Genomic DNA, 24,097 nt, shown 5'->3' with positions numbered 1-24,097 from the left:
AAGCTCTTGCAAAGATGAAACAAGAAAAGCAAGATATAATTTTTTGGCAAGAAACACATCTTTCTACTGCTGAACATGAAAAATTATGTAAAATAGGGTTTAAAAATGCGTATTTTTCTTCATATACAAAAAGCAGCTCTAGAGGAGTAGCGATTTTAATGTCCAACAGGCTGAACTTTCAGTTCTCCTCACAAATTAAAGACAAAGAAGGACAGTATATACTGGTCAAAGGATACATAGATCATAAAGAAGTAACCTTACTGAATGTATATAGACCACCCGGAAATAATACACAACTTAAGAACATTTTTGACATGATCGCAACAGAAGTATCTGGGATATTGATATGCGGGGGAGACTGGAACGTTCACTTAAATCCTTTTCTGGACTCAACCAGCAAAATTACAAAGGCTCAGACAGAAGCAATATACATTAAAAGGATGCTTAAAGAATTAGGGTTGGTGGATGTATGGAGGAACTTGCACCATCAGGATAAAATATACACCTTTTTTTCTTACTCTCATCAGATGCATTCAAGATTAGATTATTTCTTCATACAAAATGTTGATAAACATAGAATAATAAACTGTGACATCGGGGTGAGAGATATATCTGATCATGCGGGGTTGTATATGACACTTCACCTGGATAATGATCATAAAGAAACCCTGTGGAGGCTTAATAATAGTTTATTGAATGATACTAAATTTGGCAGCTTTGTAGAAAAAGAATTCAAAGACTATATGGACCACAACAACACAGAGGATATTTCTCCCTGTATCTTATGGGACGCAGCAAAGACTGTTCTGAGAGGGAAGTTAATTATGTGGTCCTCCCATAAGAAAAAAGAAAAAGAGAAATGTTTAAAAGATCTTACTATAAAATTAAAATCTCTAGAAGTACAGCACATGGAAAATAATAATGACCACACCCTGCTACAAATAAGAGAAACAAAACAAGCTCTAAACTGCTTATATGAAGACCAGTTAGAGAAAAAAAACTAAATGTATTAAACAGAATTATTATGAAAATGGACCCAAATCAAAGAAACATCTTGCCTGGAGAATACGTAAACAACAAACTGATAGATTTATACAAAAAATTAAAAATCCAATAGATAAAATGACACACCACTCTCTAAAAGACATTAAAAAATCTTTTGAATTATACTACACTCAACTATACACACAGCCTCACGCAGTAGACCCGTCCTCAGTGAGAGCATTTCTTGCCTCACTGGATTTACCATCGATAGGAACAGAGCAAAATAATAGGCTAACACAACAAATAACTGAGGAGATTAATAAAGCAATTTCAAAAATGAAAGGGAATAAGATGGCAGGTGAGGACGGCTACCCGGCAGAGTGGTATAGACACTTCCGAAAATTATTTACTCTTCTGCTTAAGGATTGCTTTAATCATGCACTTTCTGGAGGGGAAACACCACCATCTTGGAGAAGAGCAGTGATCTCAGTGATTCCTAAGCCAGGCAAAGATAAAACAGAATGTGGTTCATACAGACCAATATCAGTTTTAAACATTGATTACAGGATATTTGCAACAATACTGGCTAAAAGGCTGGAATTTATAATCCCAGAAATTACAGACACAGATCAGACTGCTTTTGTTCACAACAGACAAACCCATGACAATGTGAGACGGGCTCTTCACCTCATAGACCAAATGTAAAACACAGAATCGATAGCTGTCAGTTTAGATGCAGAAAAGGCGTTTGACTCGGTGTGTTGGAACTATCTTTATTTGGCTTTGGAAAGATTTGGCTTTAATAATCAAATTATAGGTTGCTTTCGGTCTCTGTGTGAGTCACCCTCTGCCAGGATTAAGGTTAATGGGGATTTATCAGATAAAATACAACTAGGAAGGGGCTGTCGCCAAGGCTGCCCCCTCAGCCCCACACTGTTTGAGCTTTTTATTGAGCCTCTAGCGCAGGCCATCAGAGAGCACAAGGACATTATGGGTGTAACCATTAAAGGCACAATGCAAAGATATGCCTCTATGCTGATGATGTGCTTGTAACGCTAACTAACCCGGAAGTCAGCCTACCTAATCTTCTGTCTTTACTGAAGACATTCAGCACTTATTCAGGGTATAAATCACATCAACAGAAAACACAAGTTCTCTCATTTAACTACCAATCACTAAAAAGGTTCAACTGGTACAATAAACCTATAAAATATCTGGGAGTTAAAACTCCTGTAGAGTTATCCCTTTTTGAATGCAATTACATCCCACTGACAGTAGAGATTAGGGCGGATCTACAACGTTGGTCTTTATTACCCATGAATCTACATAATCAAATAGATATAATAAAGATGAACCTTTTACCAAGGCAACTCTAAGATAACTATAACCTGGAGAAATGTGACTTTTTTAGATACCTCTAGCTAAAACACCACTACAATAGAAGTATAAAATTTGGGGGGAGGACGAGAATGGTATACTTAAAATCCTATTAGATTCGCGTAACGGAAAATCTCCCAAAAAAACAATATCCAAACTATATTCATGTCTACAAACGGAGAGAAAATGTAATACAACATATATTAAGGTTAAATGGGAAAAAGAGGCCAAAATAACAATAACTGACCATGTTTGGTTAAATATATGTAACTCTGTGATTCACATGTCAAGTTCTGGCCTGTGGAAGGAATTTTCCTGGAAATGTATGGTATGTTTTTTTGTTACACCAAACATTAAAAGTAAATATTGTAACGATACTGAAAAGGCAAAATGTTGGAGGAACTGTGGGAATGTGTCTGCAGGACATTTTCATATCTTCTGGGAATGTATTAAGATCGCACCCTATTGGTCAGAAGTGATAAAAGAAATCAATACTAAAATGGACTTAAATTTACGCTGTGACTTTACTGTGGTTTTCCTGGGTAATTTACCCAGGAACTGAAGAAGTCTGATAGATATCTTCTACTAATATTATTATCATGTGCAAAGAAAGCTGTAACTCACCGGTGGCTTGATGTGGAACCACCGTCATGTTTGGACTGGAAGGACATAATAGAGGAAATTCATGCAATGGAGAGACTGACTTTCATTAAGGCTTGCCACTTAGAAATACAATAAATACTGGAAGAAATGGATCACTCATCTGACACCAACAGTATAATTAATGTAATTACATATTTTCTTATTTTTTGTTGATTATCACTCAACTGCTGTCAAACTAGTTGCTCTGTAATTTTTGTTAGAGGGGGGTCTAACTGTTCAATGTATGTATGTGTATCTCTGAAACTGATCAAATAAAAAATAAAGTAAAAAAAAGAAAACTTTCAATCTCAGGTATAACAGCAGGTAAATAGTGATGAAACCAAAAACAACTCTGTCTCAACTGTTTGCTGAAAGAACATGAAAGATGGCAGGAATATTTCAGCAGAGAGCCTCCATCCTCTTTATTCATCAGTTTGACCCTCTGAGCTCATGAAGGTGTTACTGTTTTCCTCTGGGAACTAAGAACATCTTTTAGAAATCATTTAGTGACAGTGCAATAATTATTCATAACCAAACTAAATGACAACATTTACCTATAGCCTGTTAAGTGTTTTACTCTATGAACAAATGGTTGATATTGTGATTATGTAAATGTGTTTTATTTTATCTCTTTAGAGTCGTTGGATGGAAAATAAAAAATTATGGTGTTTTATTAGAGAATTTATCTTTTACGGTGCCAGTAATACTGGAATAAATAGCAAATAATAAAGACTCTGTGCTATTCTGATTTAGTAATGTAATTATATTAGTTGCTGCGACAGACTGGCGACCTGTCCAGGTTGACCCCGCTTCTCACCCGGAACGTTAGCTGGAGAGGCATCAGTACCTCCCGACCTCGCTAGGGACAAGGGTGTAAGAAAATGGATGGATGGATTATATTAGTCGTCTTACCACCTCCACGCCACTAGAGGCAGTATCAGGCCTGAAAAGATGTGACTAAGGAGCAGATTTAGAAGTTCACAGAAAGCTACAGAATGTGTTAAAAACTGTGAGCTGAGCTGAAGTAAATAAAAGAGAGAAGTTCAAATACATGCTGAGAGTGAAAATCCTTCCTAAAGGTGAAGATATATCACGGATTTCAGAAGAAAATGAAAACGGGAGACCGCGGATAATATAGGAAACAGCGCCCCCTTCACTTCCGGAGTGCAATGGTCCCATTTCTAAATAAGGTCTGAGACTGACAGCGGTCCGTCCCGCCCTTCCTGTTTGCTGCAGCGAGGTGGACTTGAATTATTTTCCAAAACTTTCCTTTCAATCTTCCCTTCCTGCAAAACAAGATGGCCGTCCTGGGCTGACGTCACACTGCACTACGGAAGCCCGAGGAGGACAATGGAGAGAGAAAAAAACCAGACTGTCCAAAAATGTAGTCTTTGATTCAGGACTAAAATCAATCAATGGCCCACCCCCGATCAGACCATCCTACTGACATGAAGGATGTCCAGGGTCAAAGGTCAGAACACTTCTGCTCATGCTGTACTCACTCTGAGCTGCATCATGAAGTTCTGCAGCAGAGCTGGAATAAAAAAGGGCTGCAACGATTAATCGGCTGAAATAATCATCAACTGATCCAGTAATGGATTGATTACTGGATCCAGACTAAACAGTTAGAGTCGTAATTAAACCAAACCTAGACAAACAAAACAAACATTTTGTGTTTAAGATAAAAACGTTCTGTGTAAATCTGTTCCAACCAAACTCCTCTAACAGCAGCTTTAGCTTGACTTGGTTCTCGAAAAATCTCCTATTAATCAATAACTGATTTCCAGATCAGCCGTTCGCTGAGCGGTTCTGATTTTCAGCTGCAGATGTACCCTTTGCTGCAAATGATCAAACATTCACTAAAGGAATGCTGATACTGACAAAATTTTCTGATTTAAATAAAGAATGAAATGATTTTTTTCTATCTTTTACTGTATTTCTAATGCACTAGGCTTAAGTGGTTAAAAGAAAAAACTTTTTTATCAGATTAATCGTCTGAAACGATTGTCTCAAGAACTGTCAGAATAATCAATTAATCATTGGGATCAATTGTTAGAATAATTGATTAAGTATCAGAATAACTGAATCATTATCTGACAAATCAATTGTCAGAATAATCGATGACTGAAATAATGATCAGTCTGGAATAAACTTGAGCGATCCATCCTCTGGAAAACCTTTAAATCAGTCAGTCAGTCCGACCCGTTACTTTTGCACAGCAGGAGGGGTGTACCTAGCGAGGCGTAGGACCCCGGGGGCAGGGCGGCGGCGGCGCTGAATGGCGAGGAGGCCGGGACGCCTCCCAGGCGGGACTTGGCGCTGGAGGCGGCGTTGACATCAATGTCGCTACGGGAACGCTGCAGGGAACCCGGCGCGGCCGACGCCCTGGAGCCCACCAGCTTACCTGGATGGGGACAGACAGGAGACACTGGACCGGAGCCCTCTGGACCAGAACCCGCTGCACCCGACACGGTTCTGGACGGGCTCGGCCCAAACACACTTACTTCTGGTGATGCTGCCTCCGATGACACTCTTCACAGACAGAGGTCGGCTGGAACAAAGCAGAGAATGTTCTGGAGTCATCCTGCAGGAAGGCTAGCAGAACCAGAACCAGATCCAGAACCAAATCCAGAACCTCCGGGTCTTACTTGAGGCTCTCCTGCGAGGATGAGGAGGAGCGGTCGGACTGCGGCAGCGACACGATGCTGTCGGAGCTCTTCAGGTGCGACTGCAGCGCCTTCTGATAGGTGGCCTCCAGCGCCTGGAACAGAAGCTCCGCCTCCCGGCTGTAGTGGCCATGGAAACCCCAGTAGCACCTGCGATGGGACAGACAGGTGAGTCGGAGGCCACTCCCGCCGCTGGCATCGCAGTGTGAGGCGGAGACGCGTACTTCCTGGCGATGGAGCGGGCCTCAGAGTCGGCGTCGTGGATTCCCTTCCGGACTGTCTCGGTGAGGACGGCCACGTGTCTGGGGCGAGACGGAAACATGAGGACAGAGAGACGGGCGCTGCTGGTTCCCACAGCGACACTCGAGGAATGAGCTCGCTCCCTGGGATCCCTCCCGCTTTTAATGCCTCCCCTCCCATGGCCATGGTTACAGGAGCGGAAGCCGCCTCACGGCTGGAAGATGATGAAGACTCGCCCGGCATCCATCGATCACCCCGGCTCATCGGGAGCTTAGCGAGCCGACGCCTAGCCGCCTCAAATGTCACCATGGGGGGAAGGGGAGGGGGAAAGGGTACAAGCTTCCCCCCTCTCCTCCACTCAGACCCCCTTCCTCTCCCCCATCCCCATCCATGCAGTCCTGGTCCGCAGCCGAGGCAGAACTCACCTCTCCAGGGTCGACGTGTGCCACTCCTGCAGCAAGAGGTCCAGGAACTCATAGCAGCGCCTGGAAGCACAGAAGAAGAAGAAGAAGAGCAGAGCAGCCATGTTGGACTAGTTCCAGACTATAGTTTTGGTCAAAATTTCAAAAACATAACTTCCTTTTATCTTCACCGCAGACGAACAAGATGAATGATAGTTAACAGCAATGAGAGCAGAGTGGCATGCCCATCTCAGAAACGATACAATGTTTTTATTGCTGACAACCGCGAATGTTAGTGACCACTCTGCTCTCCAGTAACACAGCTATGTTAGCATTAGCAGCTAGTATATGCTAATAGCTAGCACGCCGTGTTGCACCTGAATGTTTGTGACACCAGAGCGTTTGGTGCTTTGGTTTTAAAGAGCGCGTAGCTGAGCAGCCAGCGAGGGCCAATGAGAAACTCATTACTCACTAGCGTTAGCTTTGGAGAGGCTAATGACTAGCATGTCTAAGCTGGTCAGTACCTGGATTACTCTTCTTACTGTGCTCTCCAGTAGCACAGCCATGCTAGCATTAGCAGCTAGTATAGGCTAACAGCTAGCATGCTTTCTTCTTCAAAGGGAACATTATGACGGTTGACGTGAACTCTGTATACCTCATTGATGGATGTTCTGCTTACTGCAGCCTGACACCACCAGGAGCTGAAGTTGGTGTCAGAATGAAGCTTCCAGTAAGACTGAAAAGCTATTCCTCCTATTTTAAACTCTGTTCCTGGTTTCCATGGATACCAGGGACATGCCGTGGAGAAGCTCTTACCTCCTGACAGCCACAGACTTAGAGCTGCAGTTGCTGGTGATGATGGGGATGAGGCGAGGGTAGTGGGTGTGCTGGAAGAGAACCACAGGTGTTAGTGTCCACGTCCCCCGGAGGGACTGAGACGCCCCACTGGGCCGGAGTCTCACCCTGAGGATGAGGCGGATGGCGGCCGCTCCAGACGTGGCCATGACCTTGGCGCTGTTTGGTACCAGGTTGAGCAGGGTCGGCATCACGCTCTCCGCTCCGTGGTCAAACTTGTTCCGCAGGACGGAGGACAGATGTCTGGTGGACACGGAGACACGGTTAAAGACGCTGCTTCTCTCTGTCCACCTGGGACACTGCTGCAGTACAGTCTCGGAGGAACCAGACAGCAGAGAACCAGCAGAACCAACAGGTCTGCTCCAGAAATAGTTGAGGAGCTCATTCTGGTTCTCATTTGCTTATTGAACGTTTCTTTGGTTCCTCAATTCAGGCTGTGTGCTGTGAAAGCTCACACCTGAAAGGCTGGTTCTGTTCGGTTCAGTCCGGTCCGGTTCAGCCTGTGACGGCCTCAGGTGGTACCACAGCACACTATACCACCTGATGTGGTACGGTGTGCCACATCCCATTTAGCTTTGATCCATTCATCAAGCAGCTGCTCTTTAGCTGCAGACCTGCTCGGTTCCACCTCATCTGGGTTCAATTAGAATCTGGGTGATGGATCGAAGTTTCACAGCCGAGCAGAACCGGTTCTGAAGTAAACTGAAACCTAATCAGTTCCAGACCCGGTTAATGTCAGAGCTGCCATGAAAACAATCAGGAGGGAATTAATGATGCCTCAGGTCCATTAATCAGAGGCTTCCTGCGGCATGGCCTTCTTAAAGGGCCAGAGGTGTCTTAACAGGTTCTTAAAGGGCCAGAGGCGTCTTAACCGGTTCTTAAAGGGCCAGAGGCGTCTTAACCGGTTCTTAAAGGGCCAGAGGCGTCTTAACAGGTTCTTAAAGGGCCAGAGACGTTTTAACAGGTTCTTAAAGGGCCAGAGGCGTCTTAACAGGTTCTTAAAGGGCCAGAGGCGTCTTAACAGGTTCTTAAAGGGCCAGAGACGTCTTAACAGGTTCTTAAAGGGCCAGAGACGTCTTAACAGGTTCTTAAAGGGCCAGAGACGTCTTAACAGGTTCTTAAAGGGCCAGAGACGTCTTAACAGGTTCTTAAAAGGCCAGAGACGTTTTAACAGGTTCTTAAAGGGCCAGAGGCATCTTAACAGGTTCTTAAAGGGCCAGAGACGTTTTAACAGGTTCTTAAAGGGCCAGAGACGTTTTAACAGGTTCTTAAAGGGCCAGAGACGTCTTAACAGGTTCTTAAAGGGCCAGAGACGTTTTAACAGGTTCTTAAAGGGCCAGAGACGTTTTAACAGGTTCTTAAAGGGCCAGAGACGTTTTAACAGGTTCTTAAAGGGCCAGAGACGTTTTAACAGGTTCTTAAAGGGCCAGAGACGTTTTAACAGGTTCTTAAAGGGCCAGAGACGTTTTAACAGGTTCTTAAATGGCCAGAGACGTTTTAACAGGTTCTTAAAGGGCCAGAGACGTCTTAACAGGTTCTTAAAGGGCCAGAGACGTTTTAACAGGTTCTTAAAGGGCCAGAGACGTTTTAACAGGTTCTTAAATGGCCAGAGACGTTTTAACAGGTTCTTAAAGGGCCAGAGGCGTCTTAACAGGTTCTTAAAGGGCCAGAGGCGTTTTAACAGGTTCTTAAAGGGCCAGAGGCGTTTTAACAGGTTCTTAAAGGGCCAGAGGCGTCTTAACAGGTTCTTAAAGGGCCAGAGACGTTTTAACAGGTTCTTAAAGGGCCAGAGACGTCTTAACAGGTTCTTAAAGGGCCAGAGGCGTCTTAACAGGTTCTTAAAGGGCCAGAGGCGTCTTAACAGGTTCTTAAAGGGCCAGAGGCGTCTTAACAGGTTCTTAAAGGGCCAGAGACGTCTTAACAGGTTCTTAAAGGGCCAGAGGCGTCTTAACAGGTTCTTAAAGGGCCAGAGGCGTCTTAACAGGTTCTTAAAGGGCCAGAGGCGTCTTAACAGGTTCTTAAAGGGCCAGAGACGTTTAACCAGGTTCTTAAAGGGCCAGAGGCATCTTAACAGGTTCTTAAAGGGCCAGAGCGTTTTAACAGGTTCTTAAATGGCCAGAGACGTTTTAACAGGTTCTTAAAGGGCCAGAGACGTTTTAACAGGTTCTTAAAGGGCCAGAGGCGTTTTAACAGGTTCTTAAAGGGCCAGAGGCGTTTTAACAGGTTCTTAAAGGGCCAGAGACGTTTTAACAGGTTCTTAAAGGGCCAGAGGCGTTTTAACAGGTTCTTAAAGGGCCAGAGACGTTTTAACAGGTTCTTAAAGGGCCAGAGGCGTCTTAACAGGTTCTTAAAGGGCCAGAGACGTTTTAACAGGTTCTTAAAGGGCCAGAGACGTTTTAACAGGTTCTTAAAGGGCCAGAGACGTTTTAACAGGTTCTTAAAGAGCCAGAGGCGTTTTAACAGGTTCTTAAAGAGCCAGAGGCGTCTTAACATGTTCTTAAAGGGCCAGAGGCGTCTTAACAGGTTCTTAAAGGGCCAGAGACGTTTTAACAGGTTCTTAAAGGGCCAGAGACGTTTTAACAGGTTCTTAAAGGGCCAGAGACGTTTTAACAGGTTCTTAAAGGGCCAGAGACGTTTTAACAGGTTCTTAAAGGGCCAGAGGCGTCTTAACAGGTTCTTAAAGGGCCAGAGGCGTCTTAACAGGTTCTTAAAGGGCCAGAGACGTTTTAACAGGTTCTTAAATGGCCAGAGGCGTTTTAACAGGTTCTTAAAGGGCCAGAGGTGTTTTAACAGGTTCTTAAAGGGCCAGAGACGTTTTAACAGGTTCTTAAAGGGCCAGAGGCGTTTTAACAGGTTCTTAAAGGGCCAGAGACGTTTTAACAGGTTCTTAAAGGGCCAGAGGCGTCTTAACAGGTTCTTAAAGGGCCAGAGACGTTTTAACAGGTTCTTAAAGGGCCAGAGACGTTTTAACAGGTTCTTAAAGGGCCAGAGACGTTTTAACAGGTTCTTAAAGGGCCAGAGGCGTCTTAACAGGTTCTTAAAGGGCCAGAGGCGTCTTAACAGGTTCTTAAAGGGCCAGAGGCGTCTTAACAGGTTCTTAAAGGGCCAGAGGCGTCTTAACAGGTTCTTAAAGGGCCAGAGGCGTCTTAACAGGTTCTTAAAGGGCCAGAGACGTTTTAACAGGTTCTTAAAGGGCCAGAGACGTTTTAACAGGTTCTTAAAGGGCCAGAGACGTTTTAACAGGTTCTTAAAGGGCCAGAGGCGTCTTAACAGGTTCTTAAAGGGCCAGAGGCGTCTTAACAGGTTCTTAAAGGGCCAGAGGCGTCTTAACAGGTTCTTAAAGGGCCAGAGACGTTTTAACAGGTTCTTAAATGGCCAGAGACGTTTTAACAGGTTCTTAAAGGGCCAGAGACGTTTTAACAGGTTCTTAAAGGGCCAGAGATATCTTAACAGGTTCTTAAAGGGCCAGAGACGTTTTAACAGGTTCTTAAATGGCCAGAGGCGTCTTAACAGGTTCTTAAAGGGCCAGAGGCGTCTTAACAGGTTCTTAAAGGGCCAGAGACGTTTTAACAGGTTCTTAAAGGGCCAGAGACGTTTTAACAGGTTCTTAAAGGGCCAGAGACGTCTTAACAGGTTCTTAAAGGGCCAGAGACGTTTTAACAGGTTCTTAAATGGCCAGAGACGTTTTAACAGGTTCTTAAAGGGCCAGAGACGTTTTAACAGGTTCTTAAAGGGCCAGAGATATCTTAACAGGTTCTTATAGGGCCAGAGACGTTTTAACAGGTTCTTAAATGGCCAGAGGCGTCTTAACAGGTTCTTAAAGGGCCAGAGGCGTCTTAACAGGTTCTTAAAGGGCCAGAGACGTTTTAACAGGTTCTTAAAGGGCCAGAGGCGTCTTAACAGGTTCTTAAAGGGCCAGAGGCGTCTTAACAGGTTCTTAAAGGGCCAGAGACGTTTTAACAGGTTCTTAAATGGCCAGAGACGTTTTAACAGGTTCTTAAAGGGCCAGAGGCATCTTAACAGGTTCTTAAAGGGCCAGAGACGTTTTAACAGGTTCTTAAAGGGCCAGAGGCGTCTTAACAGGTTCTTAAAGAGCCAGAGTCGTTTTAACAGGTTCTTAAAAGGCCAGAGACGTTTTAACAGGTTCTTAAAGAGCCAGAGGCGTTTAACAGGTTCTTAAAGGGCCAGAGGCGTCTTAACAGGTTCTTAAAGGGCCAGAGACGTTTTAACAGGTTCTTAAAGGGCCAGAGACGTTTTAACAGGTTCTTAAAGGGCCAGAGACGTTTTAACAGGTTCTTAAAGGGCCAGAGGCATCTTAACAGGTTCTTAAAGGGCCAGAGGCGTCTTAACAGGTTCTTAAAGGGCCAGAGGCGTCTTAACAGGTTCTTAAAGAGCCAGAGACGTTTTAACAGGTTCTTAAAAGGCCAGAGACGTTTTAACAGGTTCTTAAAGAGCCAGAGGCGTTTTAACAGGTTCTTAAAGGGCCAGAGGCGTCTTAACAGGTTCTTAAAGAGCCAGAGGCGTCTTAACAGGTTCTTAAAGGGCCAGAGGCGTCTTAACAGGTTCTTAAAGGGCCAGAGGCGTCTTAACAGGTTCTTAAAGGGCCAGAGACGTTTTAACAGGTTCTTAAAGGGCCAGAGACGTTTTAACAGGTTCTTAAAGGGCCAGAGACGTTTTAACAGGTTCTTAAAGGGCCAGAGGCGTCTTAACAGGTTCTTAAAGGGCCAGAGGCGTCTTAACAGGTTCTTAAAGGGCCAGAGGCGTCTTAACAGGTTCTTAAAGGGCCAGAGACGTTTTAACAGGTTCTTAAATGGCCAGAGACGTTTTAACAGGTTCTTAAAGGGCCAGAGACGTTTTAACAGGTTCTTAAAGGGCCAGAGATATCTTAACAGGTTCTTAAAGGGCCAGAGACGTTTTAACAGGTTCTTAAAGGGCCAGAGGCGTCTTAACAGGTTCTTAAAGGGCCAGAGACGTTTTAACAGGTTCTTAAAGGGCCAGAGACGTTTTAACAGGTTCTTAAAGGGCCAGAGACGTTTTAACAGGTTCTTAAAGGGCCAGAGGCGTCTTAACAGGTTCTTAAAGGGCCAGAGGCGTCTTAACAGGTTCTTAAAGGGCCAGAGGCGTCTTAACAGGTTCTTAAAGGGCCAGAGACGTTTTAACAGGTTCTTAAATGGCCAGAGACGTTTTAACAGGTTCTTAAAGGGCCAGAGACGTTTTAACAGGTTCTTAAAGGGCCAGAGATATCTTAACAGGTTCTTAAAGGGCCAGAGACGTTTTAACAGGTTCTTAAATGGCCAGAGGCGTCTTAACAGGTTCTTAAAGGGCCAGAGGCGTTTTAACAGGTTCTTAAAGGGCCAGAGACGTTTTAACAGGTTCTTAAAGGGCCAGAGACGTTTTAACAGGTTCTTAAAGGGCCAGAGACGTTTTAACAGGTTCTTAAAGGGCCAGAGGCGTCTTAACAGGTTCTTAAAGGGCCAGAGGCGTCTTAACAAGTTCTTAAAGGGCCAGAGGCGTCTTAACAGGTTCTTAAAGGGCCAGAGACGTTTTAACAGGTTCTTAAATGGCCAGAGACGTTTTAACAGGTTCTTAAAGGGCCAGAGACGTTTTAACAGGTTCTTAAAGGGCCAGAGATATCTTAACAGGTTCTTATAGGGCCAGAGACGTTTTAACAGGTTCTTAAATGGCCAGAGGCGTCTTAACAGGTTCTTAAAGGGCCAGAGGCGTCTTAACAGGTTCTTAAAGGGCCAGAGACGTTTTAACAGGTTCTTAAAGGGCCAGAGGCGTCTTAACAGGTTCTTAAAGGGCCAGAGGCGTCTTAACAGGTTCTTAAAGGGCCAGAGACGTTTTAACAGGTTCTTAAATGGCCAGAGACGTTTTAACAGGTTCTTAAAGGGCCAGAGGCATCTTAACAGGTTCTTAAAGGGCCAGAGACGTCTTAACAGGTTCTTAAAGGGCCAGAGGCGTCTTAACAGGTTCTTAAAGAGCCAGAGTCGTTTTAACAGGTTCTTAAAAGGCCAGAGACGTTTTAACAGGTTCTTAAAGAGCCAGAGGCGTTTAACAGGTTCTTAAAGGGCCAGAGGCGTCTTAACAGGTTCTTAAAGGGCCAGAGACGTTTTAACAGGTTCTTAAAGGGCCAGAGACGTTTTAACAGGTTCTTAAAGGGCCAGAGACGTTTTAACAGGTTCTTAAAGGGCCAGAGGCATCTTAACAGGTTCTTAAAGGGCCAGAGGCGTCTTAACAGGTTCTTAAAGGGCCAGAGGCGTCTTAACAGGTTCTTAAAGAGCCAGAGACGTTTTAACAGGTTCTTAAAAGGCCAGAGACGTTTTAACAGGTTCTTAAAGAGCCAGAGGCGTTTTAACAGGTTCTTAAAGGGCCAGAGGCGTCTTAACAGGTTCTTAAAGAGCCAGAGGCGTCTTAACAGGTTCTTAAAGGGCCAGAGGCGTCTTAACAGGTTCTTAAAGGGCCAGAGGCGTCTTAACAGGTTCTTAAAGGGCCAGAGACGTTTTAACAGGTTCTTAAAGGGCCAGAGACGTTTTAACAGGTTCTTAAAGGGCCAGAGACGTTTTAACAGGTTCTTAAAGGGCCAGAGGCGTCTTAACAGGTTCTTAAAGGGCCAGAGGCGTCTTAACAGGTTCTTAAAGGGCCAGAGGCGTCTTAACAGGTTCTTAAAGGGCCAGAGACGTTTTAACAGGTTCTTAAATGGCCAGAGACGTTTTAACAGGTTCTTAAAGGGCCAGAGACGTTTTAACAGGTTCTTAAAGGGCCAGAGATATCTTAACAGGTTCTTAAAGGGCCAGAGACGTTTTAACAGGTTCTTAAATGGCCAGAGGCGTCTTAACAGGTTCTTAAAGGGCCAGAGGCGTCTTAACAGGTTCTTAAAGGGCCAGAGACGTTTTAACAGGTTCTTAAAGGGCCAGAGACGTTTTAACAGGTTCTTAAAGGGCCAGAGACGTTTTAACAGGTTCTTAAAGGGCCAGAGGCGTCTTAACAGGTTCTTAAAGGGCCAGAGGCGTCTTAACAAGTTCTTAAAGGGCCAGAGGCGTCTTAACAGGTTCTTAAAGGGCCAGAGACGTTTTAACAGGTTCTTAAATGGCCAGAGACGTTTTAACAGGTTCTTAAAGGGCCAGAGACGTTTTAACAGGTTCTTAAAGGGCCAGAGACGTTTTAACAGGTTCTTAAAGGGCCAGAGACGTTTTAACAGGTTCTTAAAGGGCCAGAGGCGTCTTAACAGGTTCTTAAAGGGCCAGAGGCGTCTTAACAGGTTCTTAAAGGGCCAGAGACGTTTTAACAGGTTCTTAAATGGCCAGAGACGTTTTAACAGGTTCTTAAAGGGCCAGAGGCGTCTTAACAGGTTCTTAAAGGGCCAGAGACGTTTTAACAGGTTCTTAAAGGGCCAGAGGCGTCTTAACAGGTTCTTAAAGAGCCAGAGTCGTTTTAACAGGTTCTTAAAAGGCCAGAGACGTTTTAACAGGTTCTTAAAGAGCCAGAGGCGTTTAACAGGTTCTTAAAGGGCCAGAGGCGTCTTAACAGGTTCTTAAAGGGCCAGAGACGTTTTAACAGGTTCTTAAAGGGCCAGAGACGTTTTAACAGGTTCTTAAAGGGCCAGAGACGTTTTAACAGGTTCTTAAAGGGCCAGAGGCATCTTAACAGGTTCTTAAAGGGCCAGAGGCGTCTTAACAGGTTCTTAAAGAGCCAGAGACGTTTTAACAGGTTCTTAAAAGGCCAGAGACGTTTTAACAGGTTCTTAAAGAGCCAGAGGCGTTTTAACAGGTTCTTAAAGGGCCAGAGGCGTCTTAACAGGTTCTTAAAGGGCCAGAGACGTTTTAACAGGTTCTTAAAGGGCCAGAGACGTTTTAACAGGTTCTTAAAGGGCCAGAGATGTTTTAACAGGTTCTTAAAGGGCCAGAGACGTTTTAACAGGTTCTTAAAGGGCCAGAGGCGTCTTAACAGGTTCTTAAAGGGCCAGAGGCGTCTTAACAGGTTCTTAAAGGGCCAGAGACGTTTTAACAGGTTCTTAAATGGCCAGAGACGTTTTAACAGGTTCTTAAAGGGCCAGAGGCGTCTTAACAGGTTCTTAAAGGGCCAGAGGCGTTTTAACAGGTTCTTAAAGGGCCAGAGGCGTTTTAACAGGTTCTTAAAGGGCCAGAGGCGTCTTAACAGGTTCTTAAAGGGCCAGAGACGTTTTAACAGGTTCTTAAAGGGCCAGAGACGTCTTAACAGGTTCTTAAAGGGCCAGAGGCGTCTTAACAGGTTCTTAAAGGGCCAGAGGCGTCTTAACAGGTTCTTAAAGGGCCAGAGGCGTCTTAACAGGTTCTTAAAGGGCCAGAGACGTTTTAACAGGTTCTTAAAGGGCCAGAGGCGTCTTAACAGGTTCTTAAAGGGCCAGAGGCGTCTTAACAGGTTCTTAAAGGGCCAGAGACGTTTAACCAGGTTCTTAAAGGGCCAGAGGCATCTTAACAGGTTCTTAAAGGGCCAGAGGCGTTTTAACAGGTTCTTAAAGGGCCAGAGACGTTTTAACAGGTTCTTATAGGGCCAGAGACGTTTTAACAGGTTCTTAAAGGGCCAGAGACGTTTTAACAGGTTCTTAAAGGGCCAGAGGCGTCTTAACAGGTTCTTAAAGGGCCAGAGACATTTTAACAGGTTCTTAAAGGGCCAGAGGCGTCTTAAAAGGTTCTTAAAGGGCCAGAGGCGTCTTAAAAGGTTCTTAAAGGGCCAGAGATATCTTAACAGGTTCTTAAAGGGCCAGAGGCGTCTTAACAGGTTCTTAAAGGGCCAGAGGCGTTTTAACAGGTTCTTAAAGGGCCAGAGATATCTTAACAGGTTCTTAAAGGGCCAGAGGCGTCTTAACAGGTTCTTAAAGGGCCAGAGACATTTTAACAGGTTCTTAAAGGGCCAGAGGCGTCTTAACAGGTTCTTAAAGGGCCAGAGGCGTTTTAACAGGTTCTTAAATGGCCAGAGACGTTTTAACAGGTTCTTAAAGGGCCAGAGACGTTTTAACAGGTTCTTAAAGGGCCAGTGGCGTCTTAACAGGTTCTTAAAGGGCCAGAGACATTTTAACAGGTTCTTAAATGGCCAGAGGCATTTTAAAGTCTTCTTAAAGAGCCAGTGATGTTTTAGCAGCGTCTCACCCCAGCGTGATGCAGGCTTCTCGGACCACCTGGGAGCGCAGGTCTTTGGCTGACAGCTTCAGCGGCGCCTCCAGCAGCCGCATTTGGTGCGGGAAGCCTTCGTGGTCCGGCGCTCCGGCCAGGACAAGAGAACGGACCTTCTTGAGCTGCAACAGAACAGAAGAGTAAGCCGGGCTCATCGGTAGGCGGCCTGGCTGAGGTCAGAGGACATACCGCCACCACGCGCTGTTCCCAGTCGTGCTTGTCGTCAGACAGAACATCTCGGATCTTGGTCAGCTGGTCCTCCAGCTCCCTGTTGGAGTAGAACTGCACACCAAGCACAACCCAGTAAGAGCGGCTCTCCTTCCAAAGGTTTTCACTCTCACGCATTGCCCTCCGCCCACCCATCCCTTCTAGAGTCTGGAGTGACCTTTGACTTCAGTTAATTCCTAGGCGCACCATCTCGTCCCACGGCGCGTTTTCATCAACATGTTTTAAAGACACACTAAGAGGAAACGGACTGACGTTGCGAACGCTGCCATCTGCTGGTGGGTCTGAGCTATAAAAGAGGCACCGGACCTAAAGTTTGGGGACGAGACTCTTTCTGGTCCACGCTAGTTAGCAACCGCTACTTCCTGTTTATTTAAAAACCTCTGATGACATCACACCTAAGGTTTCCCTGACCTGTGAGACGATTGACTTGCATTATTTGATGATATCATTATGTTAGTCGCAAATGGTCTTAAAACAGCAAAATGATCTTTTATTGATAATAAATTGTTCCAGAAATTGTTCCATAATTTCTGGAACAATTTCTGGTCCAACTGGGGGATTTATCATGGAGACGATCCGAACTGGACGCACCTGGACTTGCGGGACGTCCTCAAACGCCTTCACAAAGTCGTCTTCATCAACAGCTCCAGCAGCCGCCTCCTTTCCTTCAGCACAGGGAGACACGAGCAGAGACAGTCAGCAGGGTGGACGGGGACGTCTGTCCGTCCTGCTGGATGTGTCCCTCACCTGTGGACTTGGTGGACGAAGCAGAACTGGGCCTTCTCACAGAGCTCACCACCGGCCTCCGTCCACTAGGAGGCGCTTTGGAGGAGGACGACGAAGAGGACCGGCCTCCGTCCACAGAGTCTTCATCCTCAAAGTTTTTATCTGCAGAAGAAGAAGGAGCAGCTCATCAGAGGTTCTAACCACAACTGGACCGAACCGGCCCGGTTCAGCAGACTGTTGACCCAGCACCGGCCAGAGCGAGAACATGGACCACAAGCAGCGGAACCATTGGAACCAGTGGAACCAGCAGAACCAATGGAACCGTGAAAACAGGACAGCAACAGAAGTGGTTCCCAAAGTGTGGGGCGCGCCCCCTAGAGGGGGAGCAGTGCCATTGCAGGGGGGGGGCGCAGGAAGCAGTAGGGATGAATAAATAAAAAAAGTTACACAAAAGTGTTTCACTGTAAAGATGGTTTGTAGTTTGTTTTGTTGCAACCTGAAGTGTGAAATAAACTTCAGTGGAGTTTGAAAACAAAATGTGTGTTTAGGTTTATGTCTGGTTGAACGATGTGGGACCAGTTGATTCTTTTTATTGTAATCCATAGGGGGCTCAGAAAATCTTTGGGAACCACTGTGGTAAGCTAAGGCCTCCTCTGTGTGTAATAATGATGATGAAGCAGCAGCAGTGACTGGACTGAAGACTCCTGATAAGGAGGGGGCGGAGTCTGTTTATGGGCGGGGTCTGTTAATCTGAGGTCACCTGACTTCTCTGCTCGGATTGAAACCAGCGTGTTTCAGGTTAAAAAGTTGTCAAAAATGTAAAACATGACTCAGCATTGTTCACGATACTAAAAGACCAACTATATAGTTTTAAAGGCAAACACCAAAAATACAATACAATAAAAATAAATTAGGGTGGTAAAGAAATAATCAGCCAGTGGATCTGAAAACAAGATGCTGGTCACATTTCAAAGGAAAATTAAAATAAATATCACCTAGAATGGAATTTGATGAGCCAGCATATTTATATGCCTAGCTAAGATTCTTGAAGTAGAAAATTAAACTATTATATTCATTTTTCTGTTTTTTTGTGTTTTGTTTAGTAGCTACTCCTTTGTTGTTCAGCAAATACAGCATTTACAAGAGCTACTGTGATTGGCTGCTGGAAATCTCTCTCTGATTGGCTGGCTTGTTTACTTCCTGAATGAGCGTGTTGTAAACACTCCAAAAGTCGTCGTTTATAGATAAATGCTTTCATCATTCTCCCTGCGGGCTCAGTCGGACCAGAACCCTTTAGAGGTTCGGTCCGATCCAGCGCTGAGGCTGTTGGACCCGCCGGTGCGCTGGTGCCGAGTTCACTGAACCCAGCCTTCATACAAGGATCTGCTCCGGCAGAAACCCATTGCTGGGGGCAACCCATCCCTCCCTCTTCTCTTCCTCCAGCTGAGAACTAGAACCAGAAAGACAGACAGGAACTCACCAGAACCAGAAGACGGCATCATGTTCCCGGATCTCTGGACTTCATCAAACCTGCTGAAGATGACGTTCAACCTGAGGAAGAGGAGAGAGACGGATCAGATCGCGTCTCTCTCCTAATGATGATGACCATCATGGAGCAGAATGAAGACGATTCAAACTAGTTTATAAAGAAATATCTGAATGTGGCATATCTTAACCCTAACCCTGGCATACATTTATTAAATGCAAAACACACATTTAGAATTTTTGTAATTTTTCTTGAACCTTTGTGTTGTTCTGCCTCATAAAAGCCAACAAATGCTGAACTTTCAGAATCAAACCTGATGAAATTTTGGGTCCTGAATCAGCTTGAAAATAAGGAAAGATTCTGAAGACCAGAAATTAAACGGGAAGATAAAAACCATTCTTTATGGCTGCTGCAGTGTGCGTCAACTCCACCAGGAGGAGCCCTGAACCCTGGCCTCAGAGCAGGCCAGAGAGCAAGAAGGAGCCTGAAGACAGAGACAGAGCCCGGACCGGACCAGACCGGACGGGACGGCGACCCGGCGGCCCTCCGTACCGTGACTGGGGAAGACCCTTCTTGCTGAGGTCCAGCCTCACCCGCTCCCCAACATGGCGGTAGATCTCCACCAGGCAGCTCATGGCGCTGTCCCGGACCTGCAGAACCAGAGATTGGGTCAGTATCAGTCATCAGAGTTCTGGAACCAGGACCTGAGACAGAACCAGGATCCACTGGATCCCACTCTTTGGTCTGCTGCTGCAGACCAAAGAGTCTGCTGCAGTTCCTGATGGAACCATCAGGAACCAAACCTTCCTGATGGAGAAGAGTAAAGGAAACACCTGTGCTCCATCTGGATCCCTGTTTCCATGGTAACAAATTCACAGACTAACTTCCTGTGTTCAGAAGCTGAGGATGAAGAAATGAGTGATGAAGGTGGTGAGTGAGGACGATGGAGGTGATCATTATATTGCACGCGGCGTCAGGTTGTCTAGAACTCCGCCCACTCCGCCATGATGGGCGTCAGAACCACCAACGCCCCCATTAAAGCCGCTTCCATTCAGTTCATTTCCCTTTAAAATGGCCGCATCGCGTCGCGCGGCCGGCTGCACAGACAGACAACCATGCAAACCAAACTTGTCATTTTATTTTAGAACTTTTAACGAGGGAAGATGGCAGCCGTCAGTCATAAAGACTCGGTGAAACCACAGATTTACAGCAAACACTTTTTACAAGGTAAGAAGATCATTACTTTATGAGTAAGTATGATTAGAAACATATCAAATATCACATTATGGAGAAGGATGCCCCACATTCATGTAGATTAGCATGTATGGAAAGGAAACTGGTTAGCATCTGGTCTTCTTCACGTTTATAATGCTGCTCCACTTTAAGAGGAAACGCCATTTATGACATATTAATATAAATCATGTGGTCTGAATTCAAGCAAAGTCGGATCAACTCCTCAGGAGGGAGGAGGAACGGGTCGGTTTCTAAGCTAGCTTCTGTGAATCCCTCCGTCTATGAGCCCAACCAGGTGAGCTGCGTTCACAGACTAATGAACTAAAACAAGAAGCCATGAAGAAACTGGCAGAAACAATTTGGGAAAAGAATTTCGGTGGTTGTGTTCACTACCGACCGTCATGGCGGCCAGAATGATTTAGTGAGGCAGCAGCGAAGGGCTGGGCCACGCGGTCTCCCAGCAGCCAGGCCCTACAGGAAGTATAGATATCTTCTGATGATGTCAGTGATGATGTCACCTGGGCCACGGGGTCTCCCAGCAGGTTGCAGATATGGGGGACGATCTTGCTCAGCGTCAGGCCGTGGGCTCCGGACCTGAAACAGAAACAAGTTGGGTCTGGTGGGTTCCTCGGGTTCTGGTTCTGGTTCTGGTTCAGCTCACGTGTTCAGCGTGGCGATGAGACACAGGCACACTCCCTCTCTGGTCCGGTTGTTCTTATGCTTGAAGCCTCCCAGCATCCGGTCCCAGACATACTGGAACCAGAACCACAGGTCCACGTCAGCACCAAACTCCACCAGAACCAGCAGAACCAGACCCACACGGGCCCTTCAGGGCTCGGTTCTGTTAGGGCTCCATTTTTGCTATGTCATGACTTCCTGTTTCTCTCTAACCTAACTTCCTGTCATCAATCCATCAGAACCAAACTGGGTTCAAAGGTTCTGAGAAGTTTATCAGAACTTTTCTCCAGATTCAATTCCCAGTTTAACCAGAACCGCTCCCTGTCCGGACCCATCCGGATTGGTGCCGGTGGGGGGAATCGGGCCGGATATGAACTACCTGAGGGGAGGCGGCCTGCTCCATGATCTTCAGCAGCAGAACCTGGTCCTGCTCCCTCACCTGGTCCCTGGCGTCTCCCAGCCGGTCCATCAGGCTCGGCAGAACTGGAACAGAACCAGAACTGGCTAGACACGGGTCAGAACCAGCAGAGGCGCCGCAGCAGAGAGACTCACCCGTTCCGATGTGGGTTCTGAACCGGTCCTGGAGCCGGGTCACCAAAGCCGACAGGAGGTCCAGGCCCAGCAGGTTCACCTGCAGAACAGGCAGAACACAGAACCGGGTCAGATAATTATATTAATAATAATATATATTTTATTGGAGCAAGCCTTTCTCCATGGTAAGAGTTTAAAGCTCCTGATCCAGTCAAGGACTGGGCCGGGCCGTCCCAGCTGCTCCAGCCAGGTCCAGTTACAGTCCCAGAATGACTGATCCCAGTATCACCCCAGCATAATCCCAGTATCATCCCAGTATCATGGAGTATTTGCTTGTATCAGAGACCTGAGTGGTTTCAGGACTGCAGAGATGCACTGATGGGAACATTTGGGCCGATACCGATATATGTGCATCGCTGTCACATGACTGGTTCTAGTTAGCGGTTGCAGCTAGCTGTTCCAGTTAGCGATTCTAGGTAGCGGTTCTAGTTAGGAGTTGTTGTTAGCGGTTGTAGTTAGCAGTTGTAGTTAGCGATTCTAGTTAGCGGTTCTATTTAGTGCTTGAAGCTAGCAGTTGTAGTTAGCGGTTGTAGTTAGCGGTTCTATTTAGCAGTTGTAGATAGCGGTGTTAGTTAGCAATTATAGTTAGCAGTTGTAGTTAGCAGTTATAGTTAGCAGTTGTAGCTAGCGATTGTAGTTAGCGGTTCTATTTAGCGGTTGTAGCTAGTAGTTGTAGTTTGCGGTTCTAGTTAGCAATTCCAGTTAGCAGTTGTAGCTAGCGTTGTTGTAAGCGGTTCTAGTTAGCGGTTCTATTTAGCTGTTGTAGTTAGCAGTTGTAGCTAGCGCTTGTAGTTAGCAGTTGTAGCTAGCGATTGTAGTTAGAATAGAATAGAATTCAACTTTATTGTCATTGCACTGTCACAAGTACAAGCAACGAGATGTAGTTTGCATCTATCCAGCTGTGCTCTACGAGATATAAATATTTATTTACAGATGCATCAGACTATGTATGTATGGACTATAAGGGGTTATAGCAAGAGATATAGATATTGTGTATAAATATAAATATGGGAGCTATATGCACAGATTATACAGAATATATAAGAATGTTAGGGAATGGATTATAGATAAATAATGGCAGATAAAATTTACAGGTTGTATGTGTGTGTGAAGAAAACAGTCCGGGATGGGTGTCACATTGTAGGCTCCAGCCAGATTGGAGTAGACATGGTCCAGGGTCTTGTCTCCTCTGGTGTGGCAGGAGACATGTTGGTGGAATCTGGGAAGAACCGTCTTCAAGTTGGAGTGATTGAAATCACCTGCAACAATAAAAGCAGCCTCGGGGTATTTGGTTTGGTGTTTGCTAATAGCCGCATAGAGTTCTTTCATGGCTAGCTTGGCATTAGCATCCGGGGAGATGTACACGGCAGTGAGGATGATCGAGGTGAATTCCCTTGGGAGGTAATCAGGTCTGCATTTGACCATTAAAAACTCCACATTCTGTGAGCAATGGCTCTCGGTAGTAGCAGAGTCTGTGCACCAAGCTTTGTTAATATAAATGCACAAACCTCCGCCTCTGGTCTTGCCGGAGTCACCTGCTGTCCTGTCGGCTCGGTGTGTGTGGCATCCACTAGCTGGATAGCATTATCCGGTCAGCTGTTGTTTAGCCATGTTTCGGTGAAAAACATGACATTTGAGTCCATAATCCGTCTGTCACTCGTGATGGATAGTCGTAACTCATCCATTTTATTAGCCAGAGAACGGACATTGGCGAGGAAAATGCTGGGTAATGGGAGCCGATGTTGTGTTAGCTTTAGCCTAGCTCGCACCCCTCCACGCTTACCCCGCCTCGCGGCCTGCGTACACTTCCACCCGGCCGGGAAGTGGTTATAGTTAGCGGATCTATTTAGCGGTTGTAGCTAGTAGTTGTAGTTTGCCGTTGTAGCTAGCGGTTGCAGTTAGCGGTTCTAGTTAGCAATTCTAGTTAGCGGTTGTAGCTAGCGTTGTTGTAAGCGGTTGTAGCTAGCGGTTCTAGTTAGTGGTTCTATTTAGCTGTTGTAGTTAGCAGTTGTAGCAAGCGCTTGTCGTTAGCAGTTGTATCTAGCGATTGTAGTTAGCGGTTATAGTTAGCCGTTATAGTTAGCAGTTGTAGCTAGCGGCTGTAGTTAGCGGCCGTAGTTAGCCGTAGCTGCAACCACAGGCATGAATACATAGACGGCTCATTGGACGCTGAGTCCACCATCTTGGATGTGGCAGTAGAGCGATGGCAGCTCCATACTTCATGTCTTACTTTTACTTGTTTCAATCATTTTAAAGTACAAACTGGATCGACTGGCATTACCTATCACAGGTAAAAATGAAAAAAAACAAAAACAAAAAAAACAATTTTACGAACATAATTTCTTGGTTTTGTGGCCAGAATCTAGCTTCTAAAGAACCAAGAAGTATTTCCTATGTAACTAAATTGGTTTGAAGTAACTATTCTGTTATTTTCTTAGCTTAGCTAACTTTTTTTTCATACTGTGCCGTTTTTCTAAAGAGAGTCGATGACAAAGTGCTGTTAGAAGGGAAGTGGATTACCTCCCAGTTCCCTGGGGTTCTCCTCCCAGAGAAACCAGTCTGGGAGGATAACAGCTGGTTTCTTCAGTCATGTTTCACATCGTCAGTGTTTAGCTATACGAGTCCGTGCCCCAATATGCTGAGATATGTTTTTCTGAATGTGGAGGAGGGATGAATTTTCTATTACACTGTGAGACCATTTCATTTTTAACCTTCATTTTAGCCTGGCTACCAGGACGCCTCCCAGTCACTGGACTGCTCCCAGTTTGACCAGCAGGCTGAAACCTGCCTGTGCCCTGTGTTCCCAATATAATATAAATAAATCTGGATTTATTTAAA

The 24,097-nt window shown here is 45.4% G+C and overlaps 1 protein-coding gene across 23 annotated transcripts in view; it reads right to left on the bottom strand.

The window, feature by feature from the left end:
• clasp1 (cytoplasmic linker associated protein 1) overlaps window positions 1-24,097 on the bottom strand; it is a 53,323-nt gene that overhangs the window by 23,968 nt on the left and 5,258 nt on the right. For all 23 annotated transcript variants that reach the window (XR_002753062.1, XM_023337047.1, XM_023337049.1 and 20 more), the window contains exons 3-19: window positions 21,221-21,299; window positions 21,048-21,151; window positions 20,652-20,743; window positions 20,509-20,584; window positions 19,310-19,407; window positions 18,752-18,822; window positions 17,293-17,433; window positions 17,137-17,210; window positions 16,507-16,599; window positions 16,294-16,439; window positions 7,273-7,408; window positions 7,127-7,197; window positions 6,335-6,394; window positions 5,894-5,971; window positions 5,652-5,819; window positions 5,508-5,554; window positions 5,237-5,407 (exon numbers count right to left, since the gene is read on the bottom strand). Coding sequence is in view for 22 of the 23 variants with exons in the window: in XM_023337047.1 (XP_023192815.1) it covers window positions 5,237-5,407; window positions 5,508-5,554; window positions 5,652-5,819; window positions 5,894-5,971; window positions 6,335-6,394; window positions 7,127-7,197; window positions 7,273-7,408; window positions 16,294-16,439; window positions 16,507-16,599; window positions 17,137-17,210; window positions 17,293-17,433; window positions 18,752-18,822; window positions 19,310-19,407; window positions 20,509-20,584; window positions 20,652-20,743; window positions 21,048-21,151; window positions 21,221-21,299 (1,705 nt within the window). In the remaining variant the exon portion in view is untranslated. The remainder of the gene's footprint in view (window positions 1-5,236; window positions 5,408-5,507; window positions 5,555-5,651; window positions 5,820-5,893; window positions 5,972-6,334; window positions 6,395-7,126; window positions 7,198-7,272; window positions 7,409-16,293; window positions 16,440-16,506; window positions 16,600-17,136; window positions 17,211-17,292; window positions 17,434-18,751; window positions 18,823-19,309; window positions 19,408-20,508; window positions 20,585-20,651; window positions 20,744-21,047; window positions 21,152-21,220; window positions 21,300-24,097) is intronic.

Source organism: Xiphophorus maculatus, chromosome 7 (assembly GCF_002775205.1).
Source record: "Xiphophorus maculatus strain JP 163 A chromosome 7, X_maculatus-5.0-male, whole genome shotgun sequence".
NCBI classification, from domain to species: Eukaryota; Metazoa; Chordata; class Actinopteri; order Cyprinodontiformes; family Poeciliidae; genus Xiphophorus; species Xiphophorus maculatus.
The sequence above is the reverse complement of the archived record's forward strand: the minus strand, read 5'-3'. Positions and strand labels throughout refer to the sequence as shown.